Source organism: Bubalus kerabau, chromosome 16 (genome assembly GCF_029407905.1).
Source record: "Bubalus kerabau isolate K-KA32 ecotype Philippines breed swamp buffalo chromosome 16, PCC_UOA_SB_1v2, whole genome shotgun sequence".
NCBI lineage: Eukaryota > Metazoa > Chordata > Mammalia > Artiodactyla > Bovidae > Bubalus > Bubalus kerabau.
The window spans coordinates 74,541,456-74,568,203 of record NC_073639.1 but is presented as its reverse complement, the minus strand read 5'-3'; the positions used below and the strand labels follow the sequence as shown (position 1 = coordinate 74,568,203).

The 26,748-nt window shown below is 45.4% G+C and overlaps 1 protein-coding gene and 1 long non-coding RNA gene across 7 annotated transcripts; one reads left to right on the top strand and one right to left on the bottom strand.

Annotated features, from left to right (window-relative positions):
* Positions 1–5,630: 5,630 nt before the first annotated feature.
* On the bottom strand, positions 5,631–23,885 carry LOC129629857 (sodium/glucose cotransporter 1). 6 transcript variants are annotated; one of them, XM_055550021.1, is made up of 11 exons: positions 23,802–23,885; positions 22,606–22,711; positions 21,473–21,553; positions 20,087–20,307; positions 19,701–19,836; positions 18,363–18,470; positions 15,778–15,928; positions 12,874–13,042; positions 11,579–11,794; positions 9,768–9,873; positions 5,631–7,975 (listed from the first exon to the last, which is right to left on the bottom strand). In XM_055550021.1, the coding sequence occupies exons 3-11, from the start codon at positions 21,504–21,506 to the stop codon at positions 7,752–7,754; spliced, it is 1,365 nt and encodes a 454-aa protein (XP_055405996.1). In that variant the 5' UTR covers positions 21,507–21,553; positions 22,606–22,711; positions 23,802–23,885; the 3' UTR covers positions 5,631–7,751. The 6 variants fall into 6 exon arrangements, with proteins under 6 accessions (XP_055405996.1, XP_055405995.1, XP_055405993.1 ...); XM_055550020.1 differs by lacking the exon at positions 23,802–23,885 and adding an exon at positions 23,574–23,734; XM_055550018.1 differs by lacking the exon at positions 23,802–23,885 and having other exon boundaries at positions 22,606–23,555.
* LOC129629858 (uncharacterized) lies at positions 22,664–26,451 on the top strand. The gene is made up of 3 exons (XR_008703352.1): positions 22,664–22,783; positions 25,160–25,362; positions 25,755–26,451. It is a non-coding gene; the product is annotated as an uncharacterized LOC129629858 (long non-coding RNA).
* The last annotated feature ends 297 nt before the right edge of the window (positions 26,452–26,748 follow it).

Below are 26,748 nucleotides of genomic sequence, written 5' to 3'. Positions count from 1 at the left end.
CAATTTCCAGAGGTTTCCACGTAGAAGGAATGCCTCCCCCAGCTGTGCCTCACATAATAACCTCTTCATCTGTCAAAGTGAACTTCTCTTGTCTTCCCTGCATTGCTCTCAAGGATTTCAAAAATAGAAATATTTCCTAATAGTTAAGAGGAGATGAGTTGAAAATACCAGTTGTAAATATATTTGTGAATTTATTATTAGCTTATATCTCAAATAAAGCCACCCCCTACTAAATGTTAGCATATCAAGCCATTGATTTTTAGACTTCTTTTTTATTTTAATTTGGCCATGCCTTGTGGCTATAGGATCTTAGTTCCTCAACCAGGGATTAAACTTGGGCCCTGGCTGTGAAAGCCCTGAGTCCCAGCCACTGAACCACCAGAGAATTTGCATGATTTTTAGACTACTTTTTAAAATAGTTTGATTCTATTTTTATCAATTTTTAGGCTACTCTTTAAAAATAGTTCACATAATTCGTCTATTTAAAGTGTACAATTAAGTTTATTTTAGAATAGTCAGAGTTGTGCAATAATTACCAAATCTAATTTTCTATATTAACATTAATTCTTTATTTGCTTTGTTACTGGACTATGTCTTTCTCTGTATTTGTTTTATTTTGACATTGTGTGTTGTTCTGTGACTGACTTTTCAATATAAAATTTATCTTGGCGCTCTTCACCTATTAGTATATATAGGTATCCCTCATTCTTTTTAGTAGCACATTATTCCATAAAATCATTTACCATAATTTGACCATTTTTCTACTGAGAAACATTCACATTTGTTTCAATTACTTGGTATTATCTACAGTCTTTGACTAATATGTGTGTGCTAAGTCACTTCAGTTGTGTTCAACTCTTTGTGACCCCATGGACTGTAGCCTCCCAGGCTCCTTTGTCCATGGGATTTTTCAGGCAAGAATATTGGAGTGGGTTGGTATTTCCTCCTCCAGGGGGTCTTTCCCCCTTGGTAACCATAAGATTGTATTCTATATCTGTATCTGTTTTGTAAATAAGTTCATTTGTACCATTTTTTAGGATTCCACGTATAAGCAATATCACATGATATTTGTTTCTTTCTGGCTTACTTCACTCAATATGACAATCTCTAGGTCCATCCAGGTCAGTGCAAATGGCATTATTTTGTTTTTATTGGTGAGTAATATTCCACTGTATACATGCACCACACCTTCTTTTGGAGAAGGCAATGGCAACCCACTCCAGTACTCTTGCCTGGAAAATCTCATGGGCAGAGGAGCCTGGTGGGCTGCAGTCCATGGGGTTGCTGGGAGTCAGACACGACTGAGCGACTTCACTTTCACTTTTCACTTTCATGCATTGGAGAAGGAAATGGCAACCCACTCCAGTGTTCTTGCCTGGAGAATCCCAGGGACGGCGGAGCCTGTTGGGCTGCCGTCTATGGGGTCGCACAGAGTCGGACACGACTGAAGCGACTTAGCAGCAGCAGCAACACCTTCTTTATCCTTTCATCCATTATGGATATTTAGGTTGTCTCTTGTCCTGGCTATTGTAAATAGTGCTGCAATGAGCAGTGGGTTGTGTGTATCTTTTCAAATTATGGTTTTCTCTGGAGTGGGATGCCCAAGAGTGGGATTGCTGGATCATATGGTAGCTCTATTTTTGGATTTTTGAGGAATCTTCATACTGTCCTCCATACATGCTGTACCAGTTGACATTTCCATCAACAGGGTAGATAGGTTCCTTTTTCTCCACACCCTCTCCAGTATTTATTGTTTGCAGATTTTTTGATGATAGCCATTCTGACTGTTGTGAGGTGATACCTTCATTGTAGTTTTGATTTGCATTTCCCTAATAATTAGTGACGTTGAGCTACTTTTCCTGTGCTTTTGGCCACCTGAATGTCTCCTTCAGAGAAATATCTATTTAGATCTTCCACCCATTTTTTGATCAGCTTGTTTGATATTGAGCTGCATGAGCTGTTTGTATATTTTATTCATTGTTAAATGGTGTACAAGTCCATTTGTTTAGTGACTTTCCCAGACTATTGTAGCAATGCCCATATTCTTTATTGATGTGGCCACGGAAGTCTTTGTTCCTTAGCTTCTGTTCAGTTGTTTTGATAGAGATTTCCTTGAATTCCAGGAGTTCTCCCAGTTTTCCAGACTGACTGTTCTGAGGTCCTTCTTCAGCTCCTAACTAGGCTTGTACTGGATCTGACCAAGATGAAAGCTTAGGGTCATCTCAGGCCTTTTCTAAGCATGTGTCTTACCCTGGTCTTTCTAAATATGGCTTTCTAAATTCCCCAGTATGTATAGTTGCTTTTGGATGTCTTAATTTCCCAGTGACATTTCCCCAAGATTTTGCCTTAAGCAGTCTATGCTATACTTTCTATTTTTAGGCCATGCTGCCTGGCACGTGTGATCTTAGTTCCCAGACCAGGGATGGAACCCACGCCCCTTGCCTTGGAAGTACGGAGTCTTAACCACTGGACCACCAGGGAACTCCCTATTGTATATTTTGAAATAACAGGCCTCTGCGGCTGTTTCGGAAAAGGCAATGGCACCCCACTCCAGTATTCTTGCCTGGAGAATCCCAGGGACGGGGGAGCCTGGTGGGCTGCCGTCTATGGAGCCGCACAGAGTCGGACACGACTGAAGCGACTTAGCAGCAGCAGCAGCGGCTGCAGCGGCTGGTTCGTTTGGCTTGCAGTGTTTTCAAGCTTTCTCGCTCTTGAGTCCAGTTAGGTGAAACAGAGCGCCACCTAGTGTCAGTCCTTCAGGTAGCCACCCAGGGAGGAAAGAACAGGCTTACACAGAAATTTACGAACATGGTCTGCTCTACCCTCTAACCTAGGGAAGTGGTTCCACACTGGGAGCATGGGCTACCCCCCTTCTGAGATTGGTGCCGCTTAATGACAGGTGCTGTTCTAAGACTGCCACCACAGAGAGAGAGGGTGAGGGAAAGGAGTAAGAGTGCCACAAAACCTTCCAACCATTTTGTAGTGACTTTTTCTTGCTTCCATGCTTGTTTGTTTGCTATCAACTTTTATAAACCATTTTCTAGAATTCTCACAAAACTGGTTCTGACCGTTTCTGTTCAATTTTCAATGTTTTTATTGGAGGATGAGAGTATGGAGTGGCCTCCTCCACCATACTGCAGATATCACCTTTTTTTTTTTTAATGTTTATTTATTTATTTTTGGCTGTGCTGAGTCTTCGTTGCTGTGGGGGCTTTTCTCTAGTTGTGCCAAGCGGGTGCTACTCTCTAATGGGCTTCTCATTGCGGTGGCTTCTCTTGTCGTGGCGCACAAGTTCTGGGACGCCTGCACTTCAGAAATTGTGGGCTCAATTGTTTCAGCTCCCCGGCCCTGGAGCTCAGGCTCAGTAGTTGTGGCTTAGTTGATCTACGGCTTGTGCTTGTGGGATCTTCCCAGATCAGGGATCGAACCCATTTTTCCTGCCTTACCAGGCAGATTCTTTACCACTGAGCCACCAGGGAAGCCCTAGACATCACCATTTTTAAAGCATTTATTTTCTAAACTTTATTACCTGGGGGTGGGAAGGCAGGATGCCACACCAAATGGCACGTAGGATCTTAGTTCCCATGACCCCTGCAGTCACAGTCTGAGGCACTGGGGAATTAGACTTAACCAAATGAATGAGTGGGAGAAGAGAACACAATTAAGCCTACAGCACAGGTAAAGTCAGTTCTGCATCTTATGGATTTCCAAGTCATAGTTTCCTGTGGAAACAATAATCTGAAGTGGATGTCATGCAGCAAAAGGAAATAGAATTACAAACTGAACACACAGGGCCCGAGGGTGAGAAAAGGCAGGTGGGGCAGGGCCTTTGGATGGCAGGATCACAGAGGTTTTCAACAAAGAGCAAAAGAAAAAGCATCGGGGGCTCCCAGGACTCCAGCACCTTGACTCCTGGACTATCAGAAGATACAAGCCAAGCATCATAATTCTAATTTGAATTTTTCCAATCTGAAATATCTAATGTTTAGTTTGGCCTTTGAGTGTGATTTAAGAATGCAGGTCCACACGAGGACCAGCTTCTCTCAAGCTGGGTGTGCCCTAGAACCAGACAGCATCATTACCTGTGTCCTAGGAGTCTTGGAAGAGCCCTCGTAGAAGAGCGAAGCTAATGTGACAGAAAAAACTGGCGAAGTTACAGATGCAATGTGAAGCTCAGGGACTGAATAACACTCACCGGACCCTCCAAACCCTACCCCGTTAACCTCACCCACATCACCTTAATTCCATCCCCACCAAACCATCAAGGCAATAGCACCTCATTCAAAACCTTGGTTCACCGAAATCCAATTTGGAGGTTAGAAGGAGTATTCTTGGGACTGGGTTGGGGGTAATGTTAAAAAACAATCTCTCTTCTCCAGCTAAGCACACATGTTTTTCTTCCAAGGTTTGCTTTTATGAAGCAGAATACGCTGTAGCAGATATTTCAGGAAATGGTGATTTCAGTACTAGTGAAAAGTGAGAGCTCTAATGAGTTTCAAAGGTAGAATTTGATTAACAGTAGCACTGACATATACACACAGCCATGTGTAACATAGCTAGCTGCAAGAAGCTGCCGTATGGCTCAGGGAGCTCAGTTCAGCGCTCTGTGATGACCTAGCGGGTGGGATGGGTAGAGTGGGAGAGAAGCTCAAGAGGGAGGGGATATATGTATACTCATGGCTGAGTCATACTGTTGTACAGCAGAAACTAACACAACATTGTAAAGCAATTATACTCCAATTTTTAAAATAACTTTTTAAGGTAGAAATTTTTCCATGTAAACACCAATGCCTGACTCAGTTGTACAGAAGTAAGAAATGCTACCAGGTCTGTCAAAGGCCCCAGGACCAACATCATTCTGCACAGAAGGAGCTTTGTCTTCTCATTTTGACAAATTTCTTTTAAAATGGTCCTCCATATGTTCAGTTCAGTTCAGCCACTCAGTTGTGTCTGACTCTTTGCACCTCCATGGACTGCAGCACGCCAGGCCTCCCTGTCCATCACCAACTCCTGGAGCTTACTCAAACTGATGTCCGTTGAGTTGGTGATGCCATCCAACCATCTCATCCTCTGTTGTCCCCTTCTCCTCCCACCTTCAATCTTTCCCAGCATCAGGGTCTTTTCAAATGAGTCAGTTCTTTGCATCAGGTGGCCAAAGTAATGGAGTTTCAGCTTCAGCATCAGTCCTTATGTAAAGAAGCTCCATACGTAAAGAAGCTTTTTTCCTGACAGGGCATGGGTTTTCAGTTCTATAAACTAACATTAATGAGCAATCACTCTGCCCCACAGCACATGCCTTCCATCTGAGGAAAGAAACATCTCTTTCCTGCATCTCTGACATCATTCTAGTACAATTTATCACTTACTGGGCCCTGGTTACCCAAGTGCTTCTCATGGAACACTGTGCATTGAAGGTAGAGTTACTCACCTTGTCTTTACTAGAGGTTTTGAAGTTGAAATCCTCTCCAAACTTTGCTACATGTAGTTAACTTGTTCAAGTTGCTAGATTCTATTCTCAACTTTCCTGGCTTCTGCTTCCTAATCCATATCTTGTGCCAACTAATTCTCACCACAGACATGGTCAGTATTTGTCTAGAATGGCTAGAAAACAGGAACTCAAGATGTTATGGCTTTTCAATGTTTTTATTTTTTTTTACCAAAGTAATAAACTTTAATGAAAAGGACTAAATGCAGTTTAATATAACATCTGTTGGCATTCTTCATGTGTGTAAGAAAGATGCCATCCTCTTTCCACTCATCCACTTTTCAAAGTGACCTCATCACACCTAGAGGAGGTAGGTATACGCTATAAGCACCAAGGTCTTCATTTTTTCAAAGAGAAAAATACACAGTTGAGAAAAAAATAATTTAGCACAATATACACAGTGAATCATTGGCAAGGCCAGAAACAGAATCTAGGACCATCTAGATATTTAATGCCTGCTCTATCCACCAGCTTTCAGTCATCATTCTTTATCCTCTCTGAGCTCAAAAATACCACAAACTCCCCACAAAGCCGAGGACTCTGAGTAATAGTAGCCATGCGAAATTCTCCGCTTTTCCCTCTTCTCTGCCTGGCTTAAGGGGAATATGAGGGCACATCAAATATTTTCTTTTCCTTTCATAAGAACAAGCCATTCTTTACCTGTTGAACCATTTTTACACCCCAGGAACTACTCTCAGCTGCTCCACAGAACCTCAGATCCCACCTATTTGCTAAGCTAGCCTCAAAACAGTCAATACAAACATCATGACTTCCACAGGATTATATTACAAAATGATTAAGAGTTCACAGGTGGAACCAAAAGGATTAATCAAATTTAAATTTAATTTTTAAAATTTCTCCTTAGGAAAGAGGTACAAAGAAAATAAAAATGTTGAACACTACCACCTGGAACAGAGACTGCCCACTCTAACCTTGTTCAATGGATGATCACCAATCAAGACACATAAGGAAAAAGAGCTGTGGCCAGCTGAGCTCACAGAGAGGAGGACTTGGGCTAAAAGTATCAGTGTTTCAGGAGAGTGCGGCTGCTCTGAGATGACAAGCGCCCCCAGAGGTATGTGTGCTCATTATGTGACACAGAATCAGTTACTAAGCCCCCACAGAATCAGTTACATCAGCACCACAAGGAAGTGGAGCCTCTGGAAAATGCACCCCGATTCATTATAGTCACCAGAGAGAGTACTCTGTGCAGCCATAAGGTTAACCAAAAAGAAAAGTGAAGTCATTCAGTCGTATCCAACTCTGCGACCCCATGGACTGTAGCCTGCCAGGCTCCTCCGTCCATGGGATTCTCCAGGCAAGAATACTGGAGTGGGTTGCCATTTCCTTCTCCAGGGGATCTTCCCGACCCAGGGATCAAACCTAGGTCTCCTTCATTGCAGGCAGACTCTTTATCATCTAAGCCACCAGGGAAGCCCCAAAAGAAAACAAGCATTTATTAACAAATACACATGTCATCCATTCAGTCCACAAACATTACTGAGTGGCTAAGATAGTCCAGGCACAGGAAATGCCAAAATAAATGAAATCTCAAACACAAGGAACTAACAATGAACACTTTCAAGAAAGCCAGAAAATCCTCTTGACTCAAGATTATCTGCTTTCCCCCCTGGCCTGAGGCTGGTGCCTGGATCCCTCTCGTTGGCACTGGTACTACCATGTCCAGGCCTCTCCTTCAAAGAGCAAACACCCAGGACACAGACCTTGTCAAGCTCCCATCCTCAGCTTCAATATGTTCATCAATTTATCAGGTTGATTTTTCTTGTGCCAGGAAAACTTGACAAGGATTTCATGAGGTAGGGTGATGCTTTCTTTCAAAAAAAAAAAAATGAGGGGGGAGGTTAGATAGAGAAAGTGGTAGTAACCAGGGGACCACAACTCTTTAAGCAGTATTTAAGGATCACAAACAATGTTAACATGCTGAATCTACCTGAGAAAAATTTGCATCAGACATCATGGGGCTTCTGTATCTTAGTCTGCCTTTTCCTAGACACTGGACTGAGTGGGATTTCCTTCTGCAGCTCTGATATGTACAGGTGACTGTACCACACTGGCCTCGAATATATAAGTTAACAGCAAATCAGTGATTTTTCTTCAGCTAGCCTGTAATTACAAATGTACACATTTATCGACAGGGCAGAGTTTACAACTGGCTGGTGTCCCTCCAACACCACTGAATGGGACCAAAGAGAGACACAATGGAGACTCCAGCCTCCACAAGCACAGCCTCAGAAGAAAGCAGGACTCAGGCAAAGTAGGCATGGCAGAAGACAGCCACAGCCAGCAGAATGATGCCATTGATGTTCACTACCATCCGCCACAAACGATTCTCTGAGGTGTCTGTCATCTTCAGCTTCATGGCTGCCTCCTCTTCCTTCGTCATTTTGGGGGCTTTCTGCTGGTCCAGGCCACAGAACAGGTCATAGGCCCGCCTGAAGCATCCTTTTTTCTCCTCAGAAGCTTCTGTGTCTGGGGAAAGGAATAAAAGGACTGTTGGATACAGAGGCAGGAGGCACTAGAAAAGATTTCCAGAGGAGCTATCAGGCCATGACACACCTGCCACTTTGCACACAACTCCCAATTTTCTTGTTTGCAGGAATAAAAATGGTACAGATTAAGGTTTGAATAAATGTAATTAATTATAAGATGATGTTAATAGTTGGATTCTACATAATATACTGTGGTAGTATATTTTACCTCTGTTGGGCCCAAAGGAAATACATTTTGATTTCAGACACTCAGAATCAAACAAGAAATAATAGCTTATGAGAGAGAAATGTTAACCATTGACTGGGGGACTGTGACATGTGAAGAATGTGGAAAACCCACCTCTCAACCAGAGAAACCCGTATCTGTTTGCTACATCACTGAAAGCAATGAGTTTGGCATGACTTAAGAGTGTACTGACTGCAACTGGAAATCCCAAGGCCTCACAACAGATCCAGTCATGTGGCAAGGATTGGTCTGTTCAGTCCTGATCCAGGGCAGCAAGCGAGCAACACTTCCAGGGCCTAAGATCTGATGCTGCTGAGTCAAACCATTCAACTGACCTTGCCACTAAAAGTGGGTGCCCACCAAGGGAACTAATTCTGTCTTCTGAGCCCAGGTGTGGCATTAAAGGTGAGCAGACCTGGGTTAGAATCCCAGGTTTGTGACTCAATAGATATGAAATCAAGCCCACTGTGTTTTCAGCACCATGGTCAGAGACCACTGCCCTCCCTTCTCCAGCCCAGTACCAGTAAACCACACATGACCTTGTGCTCCCACACCTCTGCACAGCACACATCACCACAACCATCCTCCATGTGTGCACCCCTCCCATGTAGGGAGGAAAAGCTCCGACACAGAAACTGAGGAAAACATTGCTCCATGATCAGGATAAGTCTCTAAGCATTGACTAAGCATTATCTTAGAGCTCTGAAGAACTGATGCTTTCAAATGGTGGTGCCAGAGATGACTCTTAGAGTTCCTTGGACAGCAAGGAGATCAAACCAGTCAACCCTAAACAAAATCAACCCTGAATATTCACTGGAAGGACTGGTGCTGAAGCTGAAACTCCAATATTTTGGTCACCTGGTATGAAGAGCTGATTTATTGGAAAGACCCTGATGCTGGAGGAGATTGAAGGCAAAAAGAGAAGAGGGTGGCAGACGATGAAATGATTGGATGGCATCACCAACTCAATGGACAGGAGTTTGAGCAAAATCCAGGAGAGAGTGAGGGCAGGGAAGCCTAGTGGGCTGCAGTCCACAGGGTCGCAAAGAGTCAGAAACAACTTTGCGACTGAACAACAAACAACAAGCATTATCTTGGTGGACTTGCAGGGAAATCTGATATTTTAAACACGATATGGTAAGCCAGCAAGACACAAGACCCTAAGAGCCTCTATCTCATCCCCCTGATATCACTAGAACTGACCACAGCTGGTTCCAACTGCTTTCAGTTTATAGGCTAGTGTCTTCCCTTGTCCCTAGCCAAGCCCCAAACCAAGTCAGGGTGGTGAATATCTCACCTGTGCTTACTCACTGAGCATTGTAAACCAAAAAGGGAGGAACTAGGACGATTCTGCATCCCCCTCCTCCCCTTGACAAGGCCTTGAGTAAACTAACCAAAACCCATTTATCCATCTCGCCCCATACCCCACTCCTCACTCCCCTCCAGAAGAGAGATCTGAGCTTTGAAGGCACTTGGTGAAGGCTTCAGTAAGGTGGTCTTGTGGTTAGAAGAGTAACTTGGGAATAGGCTCTGAGCCGCAAATCACCTATTTCTAAGGCATCCTCCCGGGCATCTTGAATGTCCTCGTCTTCTGCATCCAGGTCAATACGCTCCTCTTTGCTGTTACGCAGGCTCCAGCACAGGCGGTAGAGCTGTGGAGAAAGCAGAACAGGTTACCAGGAAGATCCGAGTAGTGTCCTGGGCCAAGAAGTTGGGAGAACAAAGAGATGTGTGTCGAGAAAGGAAAAGGAATGTGGCTCTCAACTCCATCAACACAGATAACAGTTCCCATCCACAGCACTATCTCTGAATACGTTGGGAACATGGATATAAATCATACACATGCACATACCATCCCCTAGAATATGGGCATATCCAGAGGCTAAGAGACTGTCATGAGCATAGAAATGTTTTGAATGACTGATCTCTTGTTACATATGATAAATGAATTTGTTCCTTTTAGCACTCATGCTAGGAAACAAGGCCAGGCACCCATTTATCCAGACCAGCAGTGTAAGTAAGATCAGATTTTTGTACCATATTAACTGTAGACTCATGAGCCAGTTAGAATAGGAAGAGCTGGAGGTATACTTTCTATTGACATGAAACCAGAAACTACTTTATTTCAAGAAGCATGGAACTAAATGTGTTTGGGGCTACAATACTTTCAAAAACTGAGGCATCAACAAGCAATTAATACAACATAAAGAGAGTCTGTGACAGATTTGGCCAATAACCATGATGGCAGTTCTGCTGCTATAAAAGCAATCTTTGTTTGACATTAAGGTTGGTCACAGTTTTGAAAATTTGGCCATGAGGTTAAAGGTCTGTTAGGGATTCCTATTTTTGTGTATGCATGAGAAAGGGCCCAGCAAAACCCTTTATCTTTCTCTCCAGACAAATGTGATCTTAGGTTAACTCTCTAGCTCTGTTCCCTGGAAACCTGAAAAGGGTGGAATGCTAGCTGTGCTGGGTTACCAGACTTCACTGGTTATGGTAAAAAGTGACCCATAATTGGTCATGTTTATCTGAATTGGGAGGGCTGCAAACATTCCCTAAACCAAGGGCGACATCTAGAGCCAAAGAAGAGTACTTGTCATCTTTGAAGTCTTGAATCAATTAGACTTTGATACTGTTTGAAATTTCTTAAATTCCATGGGCAACTGTTTGGAGGCTTCATTGGGGAAAAAAAAAATAAAGGATATATCATGCTTCAGATTTCCCTCAGCGTGGTAATTTTTACACCTAGGTATGTCCCTTGCTGGGACCTTTGGAAGCTATGACTTAGAGACTATTATAAGAAATATGCATTCCTATCTGGGACAGAAGCATCCAAGCTGGGGTAACCCTGTGTCAGCCCATGTGATCTCATTGCCGTGCACCTGAGCCGTCACTCGGGCAGCAGGATCCAGAGGCCAGTCCCTTGGGCTGAAACGCAGCCTGCTGAAGACACCCTTGACACTGCTCTGCTGGCAAACCGTGTTTCCTGTCCTGTCCCTCTGTGCTCGCTCAGTTGCTAAGTCATGTCCAACTCTCTGCAACACCATGGGCTGTCGCCCATCAAACTCCTCTGTCCATAAAATCTCCCAGGCAAGAATACTGGAGTGGGTTGCTATTTCCTCCTCTGGGGCATCTTCCCGACACAGGGGTCGAACCCAGGTCTCCTGCATTGCAGGTGGATTCTTTACCACTGAGCCACCTGCGAAGCCCTTGTGTCCTTTTGCATGACACCAAAGACAAGGACAGCCTATTTTAGTCATGAGAGAAGAGACCGCTAACTGAGCCAAAGCAATCAAGTTGAGTGCTGCGGCATGAGCATGAAACCAGGGCAGGACAGCCTCCTACACGGATACTCACATGCACATCTGCAATGGGCTTGGTGAAGAGGGACACGGCCAGGATGACGACGATAGTAATGACAAAGAGGATGATGGCAAAGTACAAGTAGTGCACACCACAGATAATCGTGGGGCAGTTGCTGGGCTCCATGCAGCTCCCGGTTCCATAGGCAAACTCGGTAATCATACGGGACACCCCGATCAAAAATCCTATGATCAATCCCCAAAAGGCTCCCTGTGAAAGAAAAGCCTGGTTAATGAACACTGTATTTGGGAAACAGCTGTGCATTCACTGGGGGACAGAGACAAAAGAATAACAGTGAGAGAAATACAAGCTCCAGGCCATCTGAAACAGGAACACTGTGGTTCAGAATATGACTAGGAATGTTACGTCAGGCCTTCAATGGCTCTGTTTACCACCTTTTAGTAACTCGACTTGGTATTTGCATATGCTTAGTTGCTCAGTCATGTCCAACCAACTCTTTTGCGACCCCATGGACCTGCCAGGCTCCTCTGTCCATGGGCTTTTCCAGGAAAGAGTACTGGATTGGGTTGCCATTTCCTCCTCCAGGAGAACTTCCCAATGGAGGGATTGGACCCGTGTCTCCTACACCTTCTGCACTGGCAGGTGTATTCTTTACCACTGAGCTACCTGGGAAGCCCTTGGTTAGAATACCACCCAAGTTCTCAGTGCCAAAAAAATCCCTTTAACTTTAAAAATACTTTGAATTTCTCTACCTGCACCTACCATTACTACCAGATTCCAGATTTAGGTACATTCAGTTATAACACAATTACTTGAGAGCTAATCTGTATTCCTTGAAGACATGGGAAAGAAATTGGGTCTCTTCGAGGAAGAGGAGAAAGGAACTTTTCCATCAGCCCCTTTTATAGATCCAAAGTCCCCTCACCCTTATCCCTATCTGTCTGGAGTATCACTTCTTGGTCCTTCACTGGGCCCTGAGAAGTGCTGGCTGGAAAACCTAGCCCCCTGCAGAACCCAGGAGGTAGCCTGTGCTAGCGCTTCCTATGGAGCTGTTCGCCCAGAAGCTACCAGCTTCCCAGAGAGTGCCACACAGTCAGAATCACCCAGAGTAGATGGAAAGCACACAGCATTACTTGGGAATTAATTTAGAACCTGCAGCAAGGAGGAGGAAAGTCCCAAGGTCCCTGGAGGATTTTCCATATAAACCTTCACCAGCGCCTTCATTCCTGCTCAAGATCTCTGGAAGTAGAAGTCCTCCCAGAGAATATACAAATCCAGATGGGACTCTCTGTTCCCAAATGACTTTTCTAGACATTCGTGATACCTACCGGCTCATTGACTCTCTTGCAGAAAATAGCAAGCAGGAAGACTGCTGCGATGGGTGGTCCCAAGTAACTGGTGATGGACTGGATGTAGTCGAAGAGCTGTCCACTCTGTGCTGACTGCACGATGGGCACCCAGGCGATGCTGATGCCGATCAGCACCAGCATGAACAACCTGAAATCAAGCCCCACAGCAGGGTGTCAACAAGTGGCTCCACTGGAATAGTTATAGATAGATAGAGAAACTACCTGCAATACAGCAGACTCAGGTTCAATCCCTAGATCAGGAAGATCCCCTGGAGGATGAAATGGCAAATACACTCCAGTATTCTTGCCTGGGAAATCCCACGTACAGAGGAACCTGGAGGGCTACATGCCATGGGGTCACAAAGAGTCAGATGTGACTGAGCGACTGAACAACAGCACCAGTAAAGATAGATAGAAAGGTTTATATGACCAGAGCAGGGAAAAGTAATTAGCAAATTCATTGAGACTCTCTTCTTCTGTATTCTGCTCCTTCAGGAGCTTCCCTTGTGCCTCAGACAGTAAAGAATCCACCTGCACTGTGGGAAATGTGGATTCGATCCCTGGGTGGGGAAGATCCCCTGGAGGAGGGCATGGCAACTCACTCCAGTATTCTTGCTTGGAGAATCCCCATGGACAGAGGAGCCTGGTGGGCTACAGTCCATGGGGTCGCAAAGAGTCAGACAAGCACATAGCACTGCTCCTTCAGAAAATCTTCTTTGCCTATAAGTAAAATGCACTTGATTTTCTATAGTAAAGTAGACCCACTAACCACCAGGAAAGAATCCACTTTGAGAGGCAGTGGAGTTTAGGAACAAAGGTGTGGACTTTGGAGCCAGTCTCCTTTTTTTTTTTTTTTTTTTTGGCCATGCCTCATGACTTATGGGATCTCAGTTTCCCAACCAGGGATTGAACTTGCACCCTTGGCAGTGAGAACACGGAATCCTAACCACAGGACCACCTGGGAATTGTCTGAAAGTTAAAGTGAAGTCAATCAGTTGTGTCAGACTCTTTGCAACCCTATGAACTGTAGCCCACCATGCTCCTCCATCCATGGGATTTTCCAGGCAAGAATACTGGAGTGGATTGCCATTTTCTTCTCCAGGGGATCTTCCCAACCCAGGGATTGAACTCAGGTCTCCCACACTGAAGGAAGGCTCTTTACTATCTTAGCTACCAGGGAATCCCTAGCTCTCTTCCTTTTGTTTTACTTCAAGTCCTGAAAAGATGGGATGCATGCTCAGTTATATATGACTCTTCACAACCCCATAGACTGTAGCCTGCCAGGTTCCTCTGCCCTTGAGATTTTCCAGGGAAGAATAGTAGAGTGGGTTGCCATTTCCTCCTTCAGTGAATCTTCCTGACCCGGAGATCAGACCTGAGTGTCCTGGAATTTCTGCATTGGTAGAGAGATTCTTTACCACTGAATCACCTGGGAAAGATGGAAGGGTTCCTTTTAACCTCTTGATTTAATTAGAAAGAAGGCAGTGGTTCTCTTATCTCTTGAATTTAAGGCAGAAGAGTCTTAAGCTAACCTTCACAAAGTAGTGTTCTTGCTCACATATTTCTCCCTCTAAAGTACCCCTCCCATTGCCTCCCATTGACTCAGATCCTATCCACCATTTAGACATAGATTGGGGTCTCCCTCCCCCAGGAGTCTTGCTCAGCTACTGACCAGTACAGTCATCTCTCCCTTCTCCGAGCCTGTGATTGCTCTTACAGGCACCACAGCACAGTATAGAATTGTTTCTTGTAACTGTAAGCTTATTGAAGACAGGGACAAACCCCAGAGCAGCAACCATTGGATGCACAAAAAGTGTGAGCCCCAGCACAATCTCAGGGCCAAGAGATCCAGCCCTGAGTAAAGCAATAAAATGATTTTCTTTCCGTGTTGCATCTTGAGTCTTATACATAGCAGAGAATGCCAGTAAACATCTTTCAGAGGAAAACCCTGTCAGGGAGCCATGCTGCTTCCTGGGAAGCAGAGGGCAGACTCTGGCCCAGTCTGACCTGCCCTGGGCGCCAGGTGTCTCATCACCTGCAAGGGGCCCATCATGTTCCTTTCCTTCCTTTGCCCCAATCTTGCTCATGAGATTTAGGAGGCGGCAGCACACCCCGGGAAACTTTCCCTGAACAGACATCCCAGGGACTTCTTCACCTGCCCTGAGGAGGTTGGCCTGCCTTTGCCCCCCAGAAAGACACAGCAGAGCTTCTGCTGGTCCTCTATCAGAGCCTCTGCTCCATGGATGATCAAGATAATGGGCACATCTGGCCCACAGATCCATACTTACTGTGTCCAGTATCCTGCTGTGTCCATTAGCCCACTTGACAATAACAAGTGTGCACAGAGTATGGTGTTTTAGACTGTGCAAAGCATATTCACAAGCATAGTATCATCTGACCCTCACAATGGTCCTGTAAAATGCTACAGCAAAGGGTCAAGGCATTGGAGGCACCTGGGCCTAAAAGACGTCCAGAGAGGAGAGTTGCAATGTGCAGGCCTGAGGAAGACAGTGTGGGATGGTATACAGTTGCCTAGACAAGGACTCAGTTGGCCGTGGGTTCCAGTCGTAGCTCTGCTGCTGTCCAAACTTCCTTATTTAGGCATGACAAGCCTCATTTTGTTCACTGATGAACTGAGTTTAGATTAATGATCCCTGATGTTGTTTTGTGCTCCTGATTAAATGATCTCTGATGTCGTTTCACGTTCCAGAGGGACACTGTTTCAATGATCTTGGATTTAAAGTTAAATGCCACTGAGAGCAATATAACTTGCCACGGTGGTTACTCTCATTCTACCCAGCATCTCCCAGTCTTCCCCATCTTGAGGGAACCTCTCTGGTCATTCAAGTTTTCATGGGGCTTGACCGGGGCAGCTGTACTTACCGTCCTGCGATCATGAGCTCTTTCTCAGAGGCCTTCTTCCGGATCTTGGTGTAGATGTCCATGGTGAAGAGGGTGCTGGCGCTGTTGAAGATGGAGGTCAGCGAGCTCATGAGAGAGGCCAGCATGACCGACAGCATCAGGCCTCGCAGTCCTGGGAGAAAAGGAGGTTCTGAGTGGTACATGCAGCATTTCAGCTCTTCTGTGCTTGAAAGGTGTGACAACTCAAGGTTTTTTGCCTTCTGACACCATGCCATATTATTTGATTTATCTCTCCAGAGAGATTAGACGTTTTAAGGAATGGACTGTGTCTTTAAATTATATTGGAAATCCACAGCAGTCAACAGAGCTAGGGACAAAGTATACATGCAGGAAATGCTTTCCAGTTGGATTGCTGGTGGTAGTGGTAGTGATGGTAGTGTGTGTGTGTGTGTGTGTGTGTGTGTGTGTGTTTCCACCTGAGCTTTTATAAGGTCTCTCATCTGAAAGATTAATGATAATGGAGAAATATTTAAACTAGGATTCAAAAGATGAGGTTTCAAGAAAGTGAAAAGACAGCCATAGAATGGGAGAAAATATTTTCGTATATCTAATAAGAGTTTTGGAAAACTATTCTATCATCCTCTAGGTATTGTATCTGTAGATAATTTTATAGTTTTGTTTTAATCTACAGCCTAACAAGAAGAAAAATAAAGGTTGCCTATCCTGATCACTTTGTCCTTTGTTGGGAGGGTTTTTTTAATGGTTCCTCTTGAGAGTCTATCATGTAGACTACAGACTATAGGAGCTACAAAGATCATCCAACTCTCTCATTTTTCAGTCATAGAATAAAATGTTAATAAATAACAATTTATTTAATTAATAACAAAATAAAATTGTTAACATTTCAAGGAATTAGTCTGTAGGGCTTCAAGTCTTAGTTCTGCCCTTTGCTCAGAGTAATTCACCAGTTAATTGCTAAGCTGGGATATAGCTCTCTCCTTTCTGTATCACCTCTTATCAAGCTCACATTCATTTATTCACTCAACAAATATTTGTCAAACGTAATTTTACAGCAGTCCAGGAAACAGATAATGGCATATCAGAGTAGCATGATGGAGACAACAAGAGGAGGTAGATGAATATAAGGAGATAACATTGACACACTTTGGTGAGGGATTGGTGAGGTAATATTTACCAGCTAAGTGAAGAAGGCTGAATCCGCAAATGAGATTTAAAAGGAATAGCTGGAAAGGATGAGGAGAAAACAGGAGAGGATAGTATTATAGAATCCAAGAGAAGGGAATAACTCAAGAAAGAGGAGTGATCAATAATGCTGAATGCTACTGAGGAACATATGGAAAATATCTATTTGATCCAGCATAGGGAGGTCATTGGGGAATCTGGTATTTACAGAAGCCAGATTCCAGCCAAAAAGACTGGCAATGGTTTGTGCAGACACAATATTTTGTCTTGCATGCCACGCAGCTTTCTATCATGCACAATTCACTCCGGTGTAGTGTTCAGAGCTACCTCACTCAGGATTTGCAGGTCTAACAAAACAGCATAAACACCCCAACAGAGGCAAGAATCCCAGCCAGAACTCTAAAAGAGCCATGATTCTTGCTAACTGCAACCTTAATTAATAAGCAGCCCAGCTCAGTGGAATTGTTAACTATTACTCCCATTTTTATAGAAGTTGAATACAAACGATTTGCCCAAGGTCATATATCAAGTCTGTGGTTTAAAAAAAACAAAACAAAACAAATTCCTCAGTTCTCACCTTCAGCAGAGTTAACCATGCCAGACACTGAGTTACTGCGTGACCTTAGAAAATCACTTTCTCTGTGTAGGCCTCAATTTTCCCAACTGTAAAATGAACAGGTTTGACTAGATGATCTTCATGTTTCCTTTCAGTAAAAAAAAATGTTGTTTATTCTAAATTTTCCTGATGAATACCTTTGAATTTTTGGTCTCCTGGGGCCCCTAACCTAAAGAGATTTCCGTGTCTTGAGCCAGAATTAGATTTTCAGTCAACATGAAGATGAACAGTAAACACGCAGGCCTACCCCGAAACTAACTATTCTGGACTGTAAGTCCTCACCCTCCTGGATTCCACCTTCTCTATAGAGAGATGCCCCCTTGTATCTGATCTACCTACTGCCTTGGACTTCCTCATTCTAGAGCTAAAACCGCTCTTTGCCCTTCTCTCCATGTTTTTCCCTGGAAAAACCTAGGTGTCAATTCATTCTCCAGGTAGAATTCCATTTAGTTCAAGCCTCATGTTAATGTCTGTTGGAGAGCGTCAAAAGACCTTAGAGCATGAAAAAGTTGTGTTTTTTCCCTAACACATTTTCAGATGGTCTCCTTCCCATGCCTCACTGATGGATGAGTGCCAGGACTCACAGAGCCCAACCAAGCCAGAGGTCTGCTTCCCACTGAAGCAAAGACAAATTCAAATACTGAGGACCCCAGAGTGAGACTCTCTCTCCTAGACCCCCAGGCTCAGAAACAGCTTTGCTCCAGAAGGCCCACAGACAGTTATATAGATAGACCCCAGGTCCAATCAGTCTCCCAAGAGAGACCCTGCCAGCCAAGACAGCTCTCACCATTGGGCATGAGCTCCACCACCAAGGTCGGGTAGGCGATGTTGGTACAGCCAACCTTGGTGCCGCAATACTTCTCACACTCTGAGGGGACGGTGCAGGCAACTTTCTCTGAGGAGAGATGAAGAGTCATGTCAGCAAGCAGACATCAGAAATGTTTCCAAGATTCAATTCACCTTGTTAAGCAAGCGTGAGTGCTAGGTGCTCACTCACGTCTGACTCTTTGGGACCCCATGGACTGTAGACCACTAGGTTCCTCTGTCCATGGGATTTTCCAGGCAAGAAAATCAGTGGGTAGCCATTTCCTTATATAGGGGATCTTCCCAGCCCAGGGATCTAACGTGCATCTCCTGTGTCCGCTGATTCGGCAGGTGAATTCTTTACCACTAGCGCCACCTAGGACAGCGCTTCAAACAGGACATTCCTGCTCACAGCCCTGAAGTGGTTTCACAAAGAATGCAGCCCCCAAGAAGCCCTTCTATGCCATCCCCCTACCCTGCTGGTCCTGACCATCCCAAGCTCTGCCTGGGGAGGAAAGACAGCTGCTAGGCAGAGGAGGGAAAAGTGAAGAAATGCTTAGGGAGGAAAGCAGAGGGAATAGTCCCCAGACTTTAGCTACTTACAGATGTGAAAATCAGACCATAAAGAAGGCTGAGCACCTTCGAACTGTGGTGCTGGAGAAGAGCCTTGACAGTCCCTTGGACTTCAAGGAGATCAAACCAGTGAACCCTAAAGGAAATCAACCCTGAATATTCATTGGAAGGACTGATGCTGAAGCTGAAGCTCCAGTACTTTGGCCACTTGATGTGAAGAGTCAACTCATTGGAAAAGACCCTGATGCTGGGTCAGATTGAAGGCAAAAGGAGAAGGGGGCGACAAAGGATGAGATGGTTGGATGGCATCACCAACTCAATGGACATGAGTTTGAACAGACTCTGGGAGATGGTGAAGGACAGGGAAGCCTGGCATGTTGCAGTCCATGGGGTCGCAAAGAGTCATACAGGACTTAGCAACTGAACAGCAACACACCACCATAACCTGGCGGTGTGGGGGGACACAGAGCAAAAGATGAGTAAATGTTAGCTAGAAGAAGCCTTAGCTAAGGCATGTCATGAATTCAGAGAATCTGCAAAAGGGGAAACCGTAATTGTCTGTGTAAAGAACCAGGGAACACAATTACACAAGTTCTGTGACCTCAAGTCACTCAGTGTCTGGGGCAGGGGGGACAATAATGCTTTGTAATCATGGCAAGAAAAGAAGAGGGCAGAAAAAAGGAAGAGGGAGCCATGGGGGTTTTTGAAGTGGGAAAGAGAGGTTGGAGAGTCCAGCAGAAGGTGTCACCTGTGAACAGGATGCGGCTGATCATCCCTGGCATCACCATGAGGAACATGGGCAGCAGCTTCATGTACCCACACATGATGCAGCCGGCCTTCACGTGTGACATGTTTTTGGCGGAGAGGCAGCGCTGCACAATGACCTGCCAGGGAAAGCCCAGTGAAGGGGGTTGTAGGGAAGAGACCCCACAACATGTTCTAACCACCCCAGCTTCCACCACCACCCTGGGTCGTCAGCCTGGCACTCCCACATCACCAAGACTCGGCAGCCCTCAGACCACAGGAGCCTGCCCGCCCTGCCTTCCCCAACCCCACAAGCTGCACAAAAGGCAGGAGGCTCTGCAGCACTCTGGGCAAGACCCTCTCTCCTCCCAGGTCCAACAGCATGCGTACCTGGTCTGTGCACCAGTACCACAGGGAGATGATGGTCAGCCCAAAGATGAGCCCAGGCCAGGGCAGGTCTCCCTTGAGAGGATCGCGGAAGATGTGGAAGGAGTCAGCCCTCGGGGTGTAGCACTCTGCCTTGATGGTGGTGTTTCCATAAGAGGTCACAGTTGGAATGGCATTCATGTATTTTGTCACGAAGGCACCATACCCTCCCACTTCGTGGAAAGCTGGAAAACATTGGTGACGAAAGTCAACTTCCTGAAACTCTCAGCTCTTCACAGCAGCTTCTCCTGCAGATGCCTGAGAAACCCACAGCCAGAACTTGCACTGTGCAATCTTGGGCAAGTCATCATCCCATTCTGGGCCTCAGCTTTCTCATCCATAGAATGGGATTATTAACCCTGCCCAGCCCCATCATGGACTACTGTGTGGGTCCAGAGCAATAACCTGTGAAAATACTGCAACCATGAGCTTCTTTACAAAGGGCAAGTATTTGAACTATTAAAAGATAGACCTTGGTTTTGAACCAGATTCAGAGATTCTGCTTTCCCCCTCACCACCTGCTATCCGCAGTGGCCTTTGGGATCCTGGACACAGACTAGGCACCCCCCCATCCCAGCAGTGTGGTGGGATGGAAGGGGATGGGTGAGGAAGTCGGGGGCTCTGCCGCACCTTGGCTGTGGGAATAAGGTATTCCAGCCCTTGCCCTGCAGAATGAGGCATTCAAGGAAAACCAAATGGAAGCTCTTGGAAAATACAGCATAGAGAATAAGAGGCTTCACAGAACACCCAGAAAGCATGGGCCCCCTTAAAAATAAAATGGTATTTTATATCCTCCCATAACAAGTACCCTATTTGCAGGGTTTTCAGTCTTGTCCTTAGGATTTTAAGACAAAATTTCAAAACTGGGGGGACGGGGACTACAGAGTTGCTGAATTTTTTTTTTTTTTTTGTCAAATAGGGAAATAAATAAGAAAATGGTCAATTCACAAAAGAAAGGACATTTAACATTAAAATGTAGATGACACAATCCAAGATTTAAGATGTGACATTTAAATATATTTAGTCTGATAGATATTTAGCCTTATCTTTTTTTTTTTTTTTTTGGTCCGGTTTCTCTGTGGAGAGAAGACCATGACATCAGAGGCCCACCCTGGGGCCCACCAGCTCAGACTGTGTAGAGAGGGCAGCAAGGAATCCAGATGTTGCCTGGGCCAGACCCAACCTGAGACCTCCAGGGCTGGGGAAGGTGTCCCCCGCACTCCCACGGTGATGGCCAATCCAGGCCAGTCCACTCCCCCAGGGAGGGCAGGATGTGCCCAGTTCACTGCCCAGGCCAGTGGCCTCTAACTCTGCCTCCCCACCTCCTCAGCCTGCCCCTGCCCCACTTACCAAACCCAGTCAGGATGAAAGACCCCAGGAGCATAATCACCGTCTGCAAGGTGTCTGTGTAAATCACAGCCGCCAGGCCCCCTAAGAGCAAAGGATGCGATGCGTCTGACCTCAGCTGGGAGGGTACCCCGTCGGCCCACCTCCCTTCCCCACCCTCTCCCCAACTCCCACTCCTCTCCCTCTGCACGTCTTCTGCACCCCTCAGTCACCCTCCTGCCCTCCCTCCTGCCCTCCTTTGTCCTGTGACAGCTGCCTGCCACCCACATGTCCCAGTAGCTCCACTTTTCACAGAAAGGCTGGGAAGGCCTTGGAAAGAAAGTTTCTCCCTATTTGGGGATGGAAAGTTCGATGTGATGGTTTAAGCCAGGAGAAGCATCTGCCACAGACAGAGCAGGGAAGAGCAAAAAGCTGACAGCTCACAAGATGTCTGGGGACAGGAGCAAATCAGCACACTTCAAAGGCTACTTGCATGTCCACTCTTTGTTTTCTCAGACCATCTGAGCACTTGTCCCCAACACTATGGGGCTCCAGCTCGGCAGCAAGTTCCATCACCGACCCTGCCTGCCCCTAATCAGAGTAGAGCAACACCTCTGCAAAGGTGCCCCCAATGGCTACTAATGTCTCCAGCTTCTCCAGTCACATCTTGAGTCTTCCTCTAAAATCTGTGTGTCACTACCCCCCTTCCTCCCTATAGTGCCCCTCACCCCCTGTCATGTCAAACCCAAGGTCTCTGTCAAATGACTTTCAAGACCCCCACACTGTGACCCCACTGCAGCCATTAGGTCTTACCACCTACACCCCCCACCCTCAACTACTTCCCACTGAGCACCCTCCTCCCGCAGGATGCAGCCACTTGCTCACCCTGCCCAGCCCCGCCACTCCCACTCCTGACTCCCTTGTTCCCACCTCTCCCTGCACCCGGCCCTCCCGCTCTGCTTCTCCCGACTAGGCCAATATCACTCCTGTTCCCACCAACACTGGATTTTTCTGGGGCACCTACAACTGTTTGCTCAAACTGTCTCCTGGGTGGATCTCTTCCTCGGGAGGAGAACCCACGTCTCCTCCTGCCTTTCGCCCTTCACAAGTGCCTAACCCTGAGCTGGGTTGGGGCTGAGCCATTCGAGGGGACTCACCTGTGATTGTGTAAAGGGCGGTGATTGCCAATAAGATAAAGATGGCCAGGTAGAGATCCAGGCCCAAGGCCAAGTTGATGAATATGGCCCCAGAAAAGATGTCTGCCTGGAAGGAGAGGAGAAGTGTGTTTGGGGTGAGAGATACCAGCTGAGGCACGTCCATCAGCTGCAGGGACAGGTAGGAGGGCTTGGAAAAGTTAGCAGAAACCGACTCCTAAGTCATGTTAATGCCTGTGATTTCTGGGGCCCCACGCTGGCCCACAACCCCTTAACCTTTGGCTGAAATTTCACAATTAGTGGTTCGTATCCTTATCCCCAGTTGAAAATATGAAAGACAAACAGCGCACAATTCCATGTATATGAGGTTTCTAAAATAGTCAAACTCATAAAATCTGGGGCTGGAATGGCTGTTACTAGGGGCTGGGGGAAGGTGGAGTTATTAGTCAACAGGCATAATCTCTCAGCTAAGTAAGAGGAATAAGCTCTAAAGATCTGCCCCACATTGCACCAGGTCAACTATATGTGTTGTACACTCAGAATCTGTCAAGAGGTTGGATGGCAAGCTAAGTGTTCTGACCACAATAAAAGTAAAAATGAAAAACGAAAGGAGGACTTCCCTGGTGGTACGGTGGATAAGACCCCGCCTGCCAATGCAGGGGACACTGGTTCAATCCCTGTCTGAGAGGATCCCACAGGCCACAGAGCAACTACTGAGCCTGTGTGCTGCAGCTACTGAAGCCCATGTGCCTAGAGTCCGTGCTCTGCAATGAGAGAAGCCGCCACAATGAGAAGCCTGCGGGCTGCAGCAAGGAGTGGCCCCCACTCACTGCAACTAGGGACAGCCCAAACCCAGCAACGAACACCCAGCACAACCAAAAAATAACAATTAATTAATTAAAAATAAACAAAACTAACAGAAATAATAGAAAAATAAGAATATGTATGAAAGAACAAAAGGATATGAACACCTGAAAGACAGTCCTGCTCTATTCCTGAATTTCCCAAAAAGCTTCATTCAAGATGATAATAAATATTCCATGATTTAAAAAAAAAAAAAGAATTCTGTAAAAGAGGCCTGTGAAATGCTGAATTAAACAAAGTTAAGGCCGTTTCTTTACCACACAACTTCTCTGAGCCTTCAGTACACTGTGAATCCCCAGGAGAAAAATGTAGTAAATGACCCTTAACAAACTCACTCAACTGTGGAAGTCCGTGTGCCAAGGAACAACTATTAACACCTTGAGGTGCCTCACAACCCACTTTGTGGGCTGCTGCTGTGAGCTGTTAGCCTTCATTTACACCTCAGTGTAAAAGGTTTATCAGATCTACTCCCAAATACAAGTGTGAGTGCTGGAGTCTGTGAGAGGGAAAAACACCCTCACCCTGGAATGGAGAGAGATGTAAACACCACCATAATTTTATCTCCTCTGTCTAGACAGGATCCATCTGGATTCAAACACAGCCAGAGCATCACCAAGAACCTCCTGTGTGGCAGGCTTGGTGATAGATGGCTTTATCTAGATCGGAGGTGCCCAACCTCTGGGCCAGTACCTCCTGTCAGATCGATGATGGCATTAGATTAGAAATAAAGTGCACAATAAATGTAATGCATTTGAATCAACTTGAAACCATCCCCTGCCCCCCAGTCCATGGAAAAATTGTCTCCCGTAAAACCAGTCCCTGGTGTCAAAAAGGTTGGGGACTGTGGATGTAGATTATCTAATGTAAGTTTAGGGGGAATCCCTCCCTCTTCACTCCTGAATTCACTAGTGCCTGATGCAGTTATTTTTCCCCCTGCCTCATTTAGCCCCATAAAGAACTTTCTACCTGGCTGGTTGGTGCAGTTAAACCAACAGAGAGCCCTAGAGTCACCCAAAATGAATGTTCATGTGTTCTCCAAAATACTACCAGAAGGACAGTATTAAGGGATGATGGTGGTGAACCTTTTGTTTTCAAATCTCTAGATGCAAAAGAACTAGGCTTTCCCTAGATTCAGTGCAAGGACTGTTTTATTGCATAAAACTGAACACATTTCAGAGCATGTAAGGGGCCACCCAGTCAGGCCCTGGGGAAAGGCGCCCTTGCATCTTCTCTCAATTCTTATCGTCCCCTCTACTCCTCCTCACAGCTCTTCGGGGCCTCCAGTGGCTCGGGTCCCACCGACCAAATCTCCTATTCCCTGCCTCTTGGTTGGCAGAGAGCTCATCTCACACCAGCTCTGAGCTTCCAGGCTAATTCCCGGCCTCCTCCCCCAAGTCGGGCCTCCTGAGGACCTAGTGCCTTAGCTCCCGGCAGATTCTCTGGTCCCAGGGGACCTACTGTCCCTGTCTTCCCTGGAAGAGGAAGAGAGGCTGATCCAGGACGTGGGGAGAGAGATGGTGATTTAGAAAGAGACCCCTGCCCTTATGGTTGGTGGTGAGAGGACCTGGGTTTTATCCCCAGTGCTGCTAGGATAGGTCTGAGTGACCCTGGATAAGACATTTCACCTCTCCCTGTCTCAGTGTTCTTCTCTTTAAAGTGGGAAGTTCTGACTCCCAGGGCTTGTGATTCTCAGTGGCTGGACCTGGAGAAGATCTGCAGCTGAGGAAAGCATTCCCCTCCCAGGTCTGAGACCTCTTCTACCTTGCCTTCTGGAGCAGCTAAGGCTGAAGAGGAAGAAAGAGCCCCTGCTGCAAAAAGCCTCGCTACTAGTGAAATGGCCACTCCTGCTAGACTCTGCACTCTGGACCACGTGGAACTGTGATGAGCGTTCACAAAGTCAGTCTCTCCCCTCTGAGGCCTCTGTACTATCACTAAAGTTATTTCAGTTTGAGGAGTTCCATTCATTGGAATGCTGTTAAATGTGCACACTGTAGATTCAGTGAATTAGCTATTAAGCATAAGTGAGCTATAAAAAGATTACAAGGCTGTTTCTCCTGCCTTTAAAATGCCCTTGTTTTATTTTCCAGAGAAGTTAATTTGTAATGCTTTATGACAACAAGCCATAGCAGACTATGATACCCTCATTAATATTTGCCTTGCCATCATTAGTCACAAATAAGTAACACAATTCCTAAAATAACACTATAAAACAAAGTCTATAGAGACTTTGTTTATGGGAACTGCTGGGCTAATCGAAATCCTGTTCTTATAATATGCACTGTTTCCAGTTAACAGGAAAGATAAAGAATTTCAAGAAAAACTCCCTCATGAATTGGAAAAACTCTTCCTTGAAAAATTCTTCCTCCTGTGAGTCATTCTTAACTTCAAGAATGAATCCTCTCTGCCCTTGGAACCCTGAAAGTCAGCAGGTGTGACGAAGGATGTGATAACTAAGCTTATTGTTAACCCCAGGCACTCTGACATGTCTTGGGGTCTCTTAGGTGCCCACACATTTCTCCACTTCATAAGAACAGCTTTTCCTCCATATCTAGGGGATTTTACAGTTGACCAAGGACTTTAGATACATACATTGTTCTAATTCTCAAAACAAGGTAACAGGACAAGTAAACTGACTCCACTTTATAAATGAGAGAGAAAAACTCAATGACTTGCTCAAGGGCTAAAATCCAGGTTTTCCATCTCCAAATCCAATGACTTCCCACAACATTCAAAGGTAAATGTCTTCCTTTCTGGAATATTTTCTGCAGAGAGCAAGGTCTTTTTTTAATCAAAAAAAAATGTGTTTACTTCTTTTTAAAATAAAATAATTATGTTGTACGATTTCAAAACAATAGCACAGAAAGCTATACATTGAAAGTTAATACAGTCTTGCTTCTATCACTAGACCCAAAGATGACCACTGTTGAGAGCCTTTCATCCACCAGTGGATTTTTAGGTGGCTGGCTGAAATCTGTATATCAACTGTTATGCTCCATGGCCCCTAAAAAATAATTGTGAAGATGGAAATATGGGGAAATGTTTACAGTTTGATACTAAGAAGGGGGAGAATGACTACAAAATGGCTTGTGTATTCTGAATGCAGCTCTCTAAAGGAAAACCCACTATAGGCCAAGTCAAACTGTGAAAATGTCTGTGTCATAATTATAAGGTTATGGGTGCTTTTCCCCTCCAGATTTTCTTAAATGCCATCATTATATTTTTCTTACAGTTCCAAAGGTGAGGAAACAGAAATTTAACAACACAATATATTCCCTATGGATA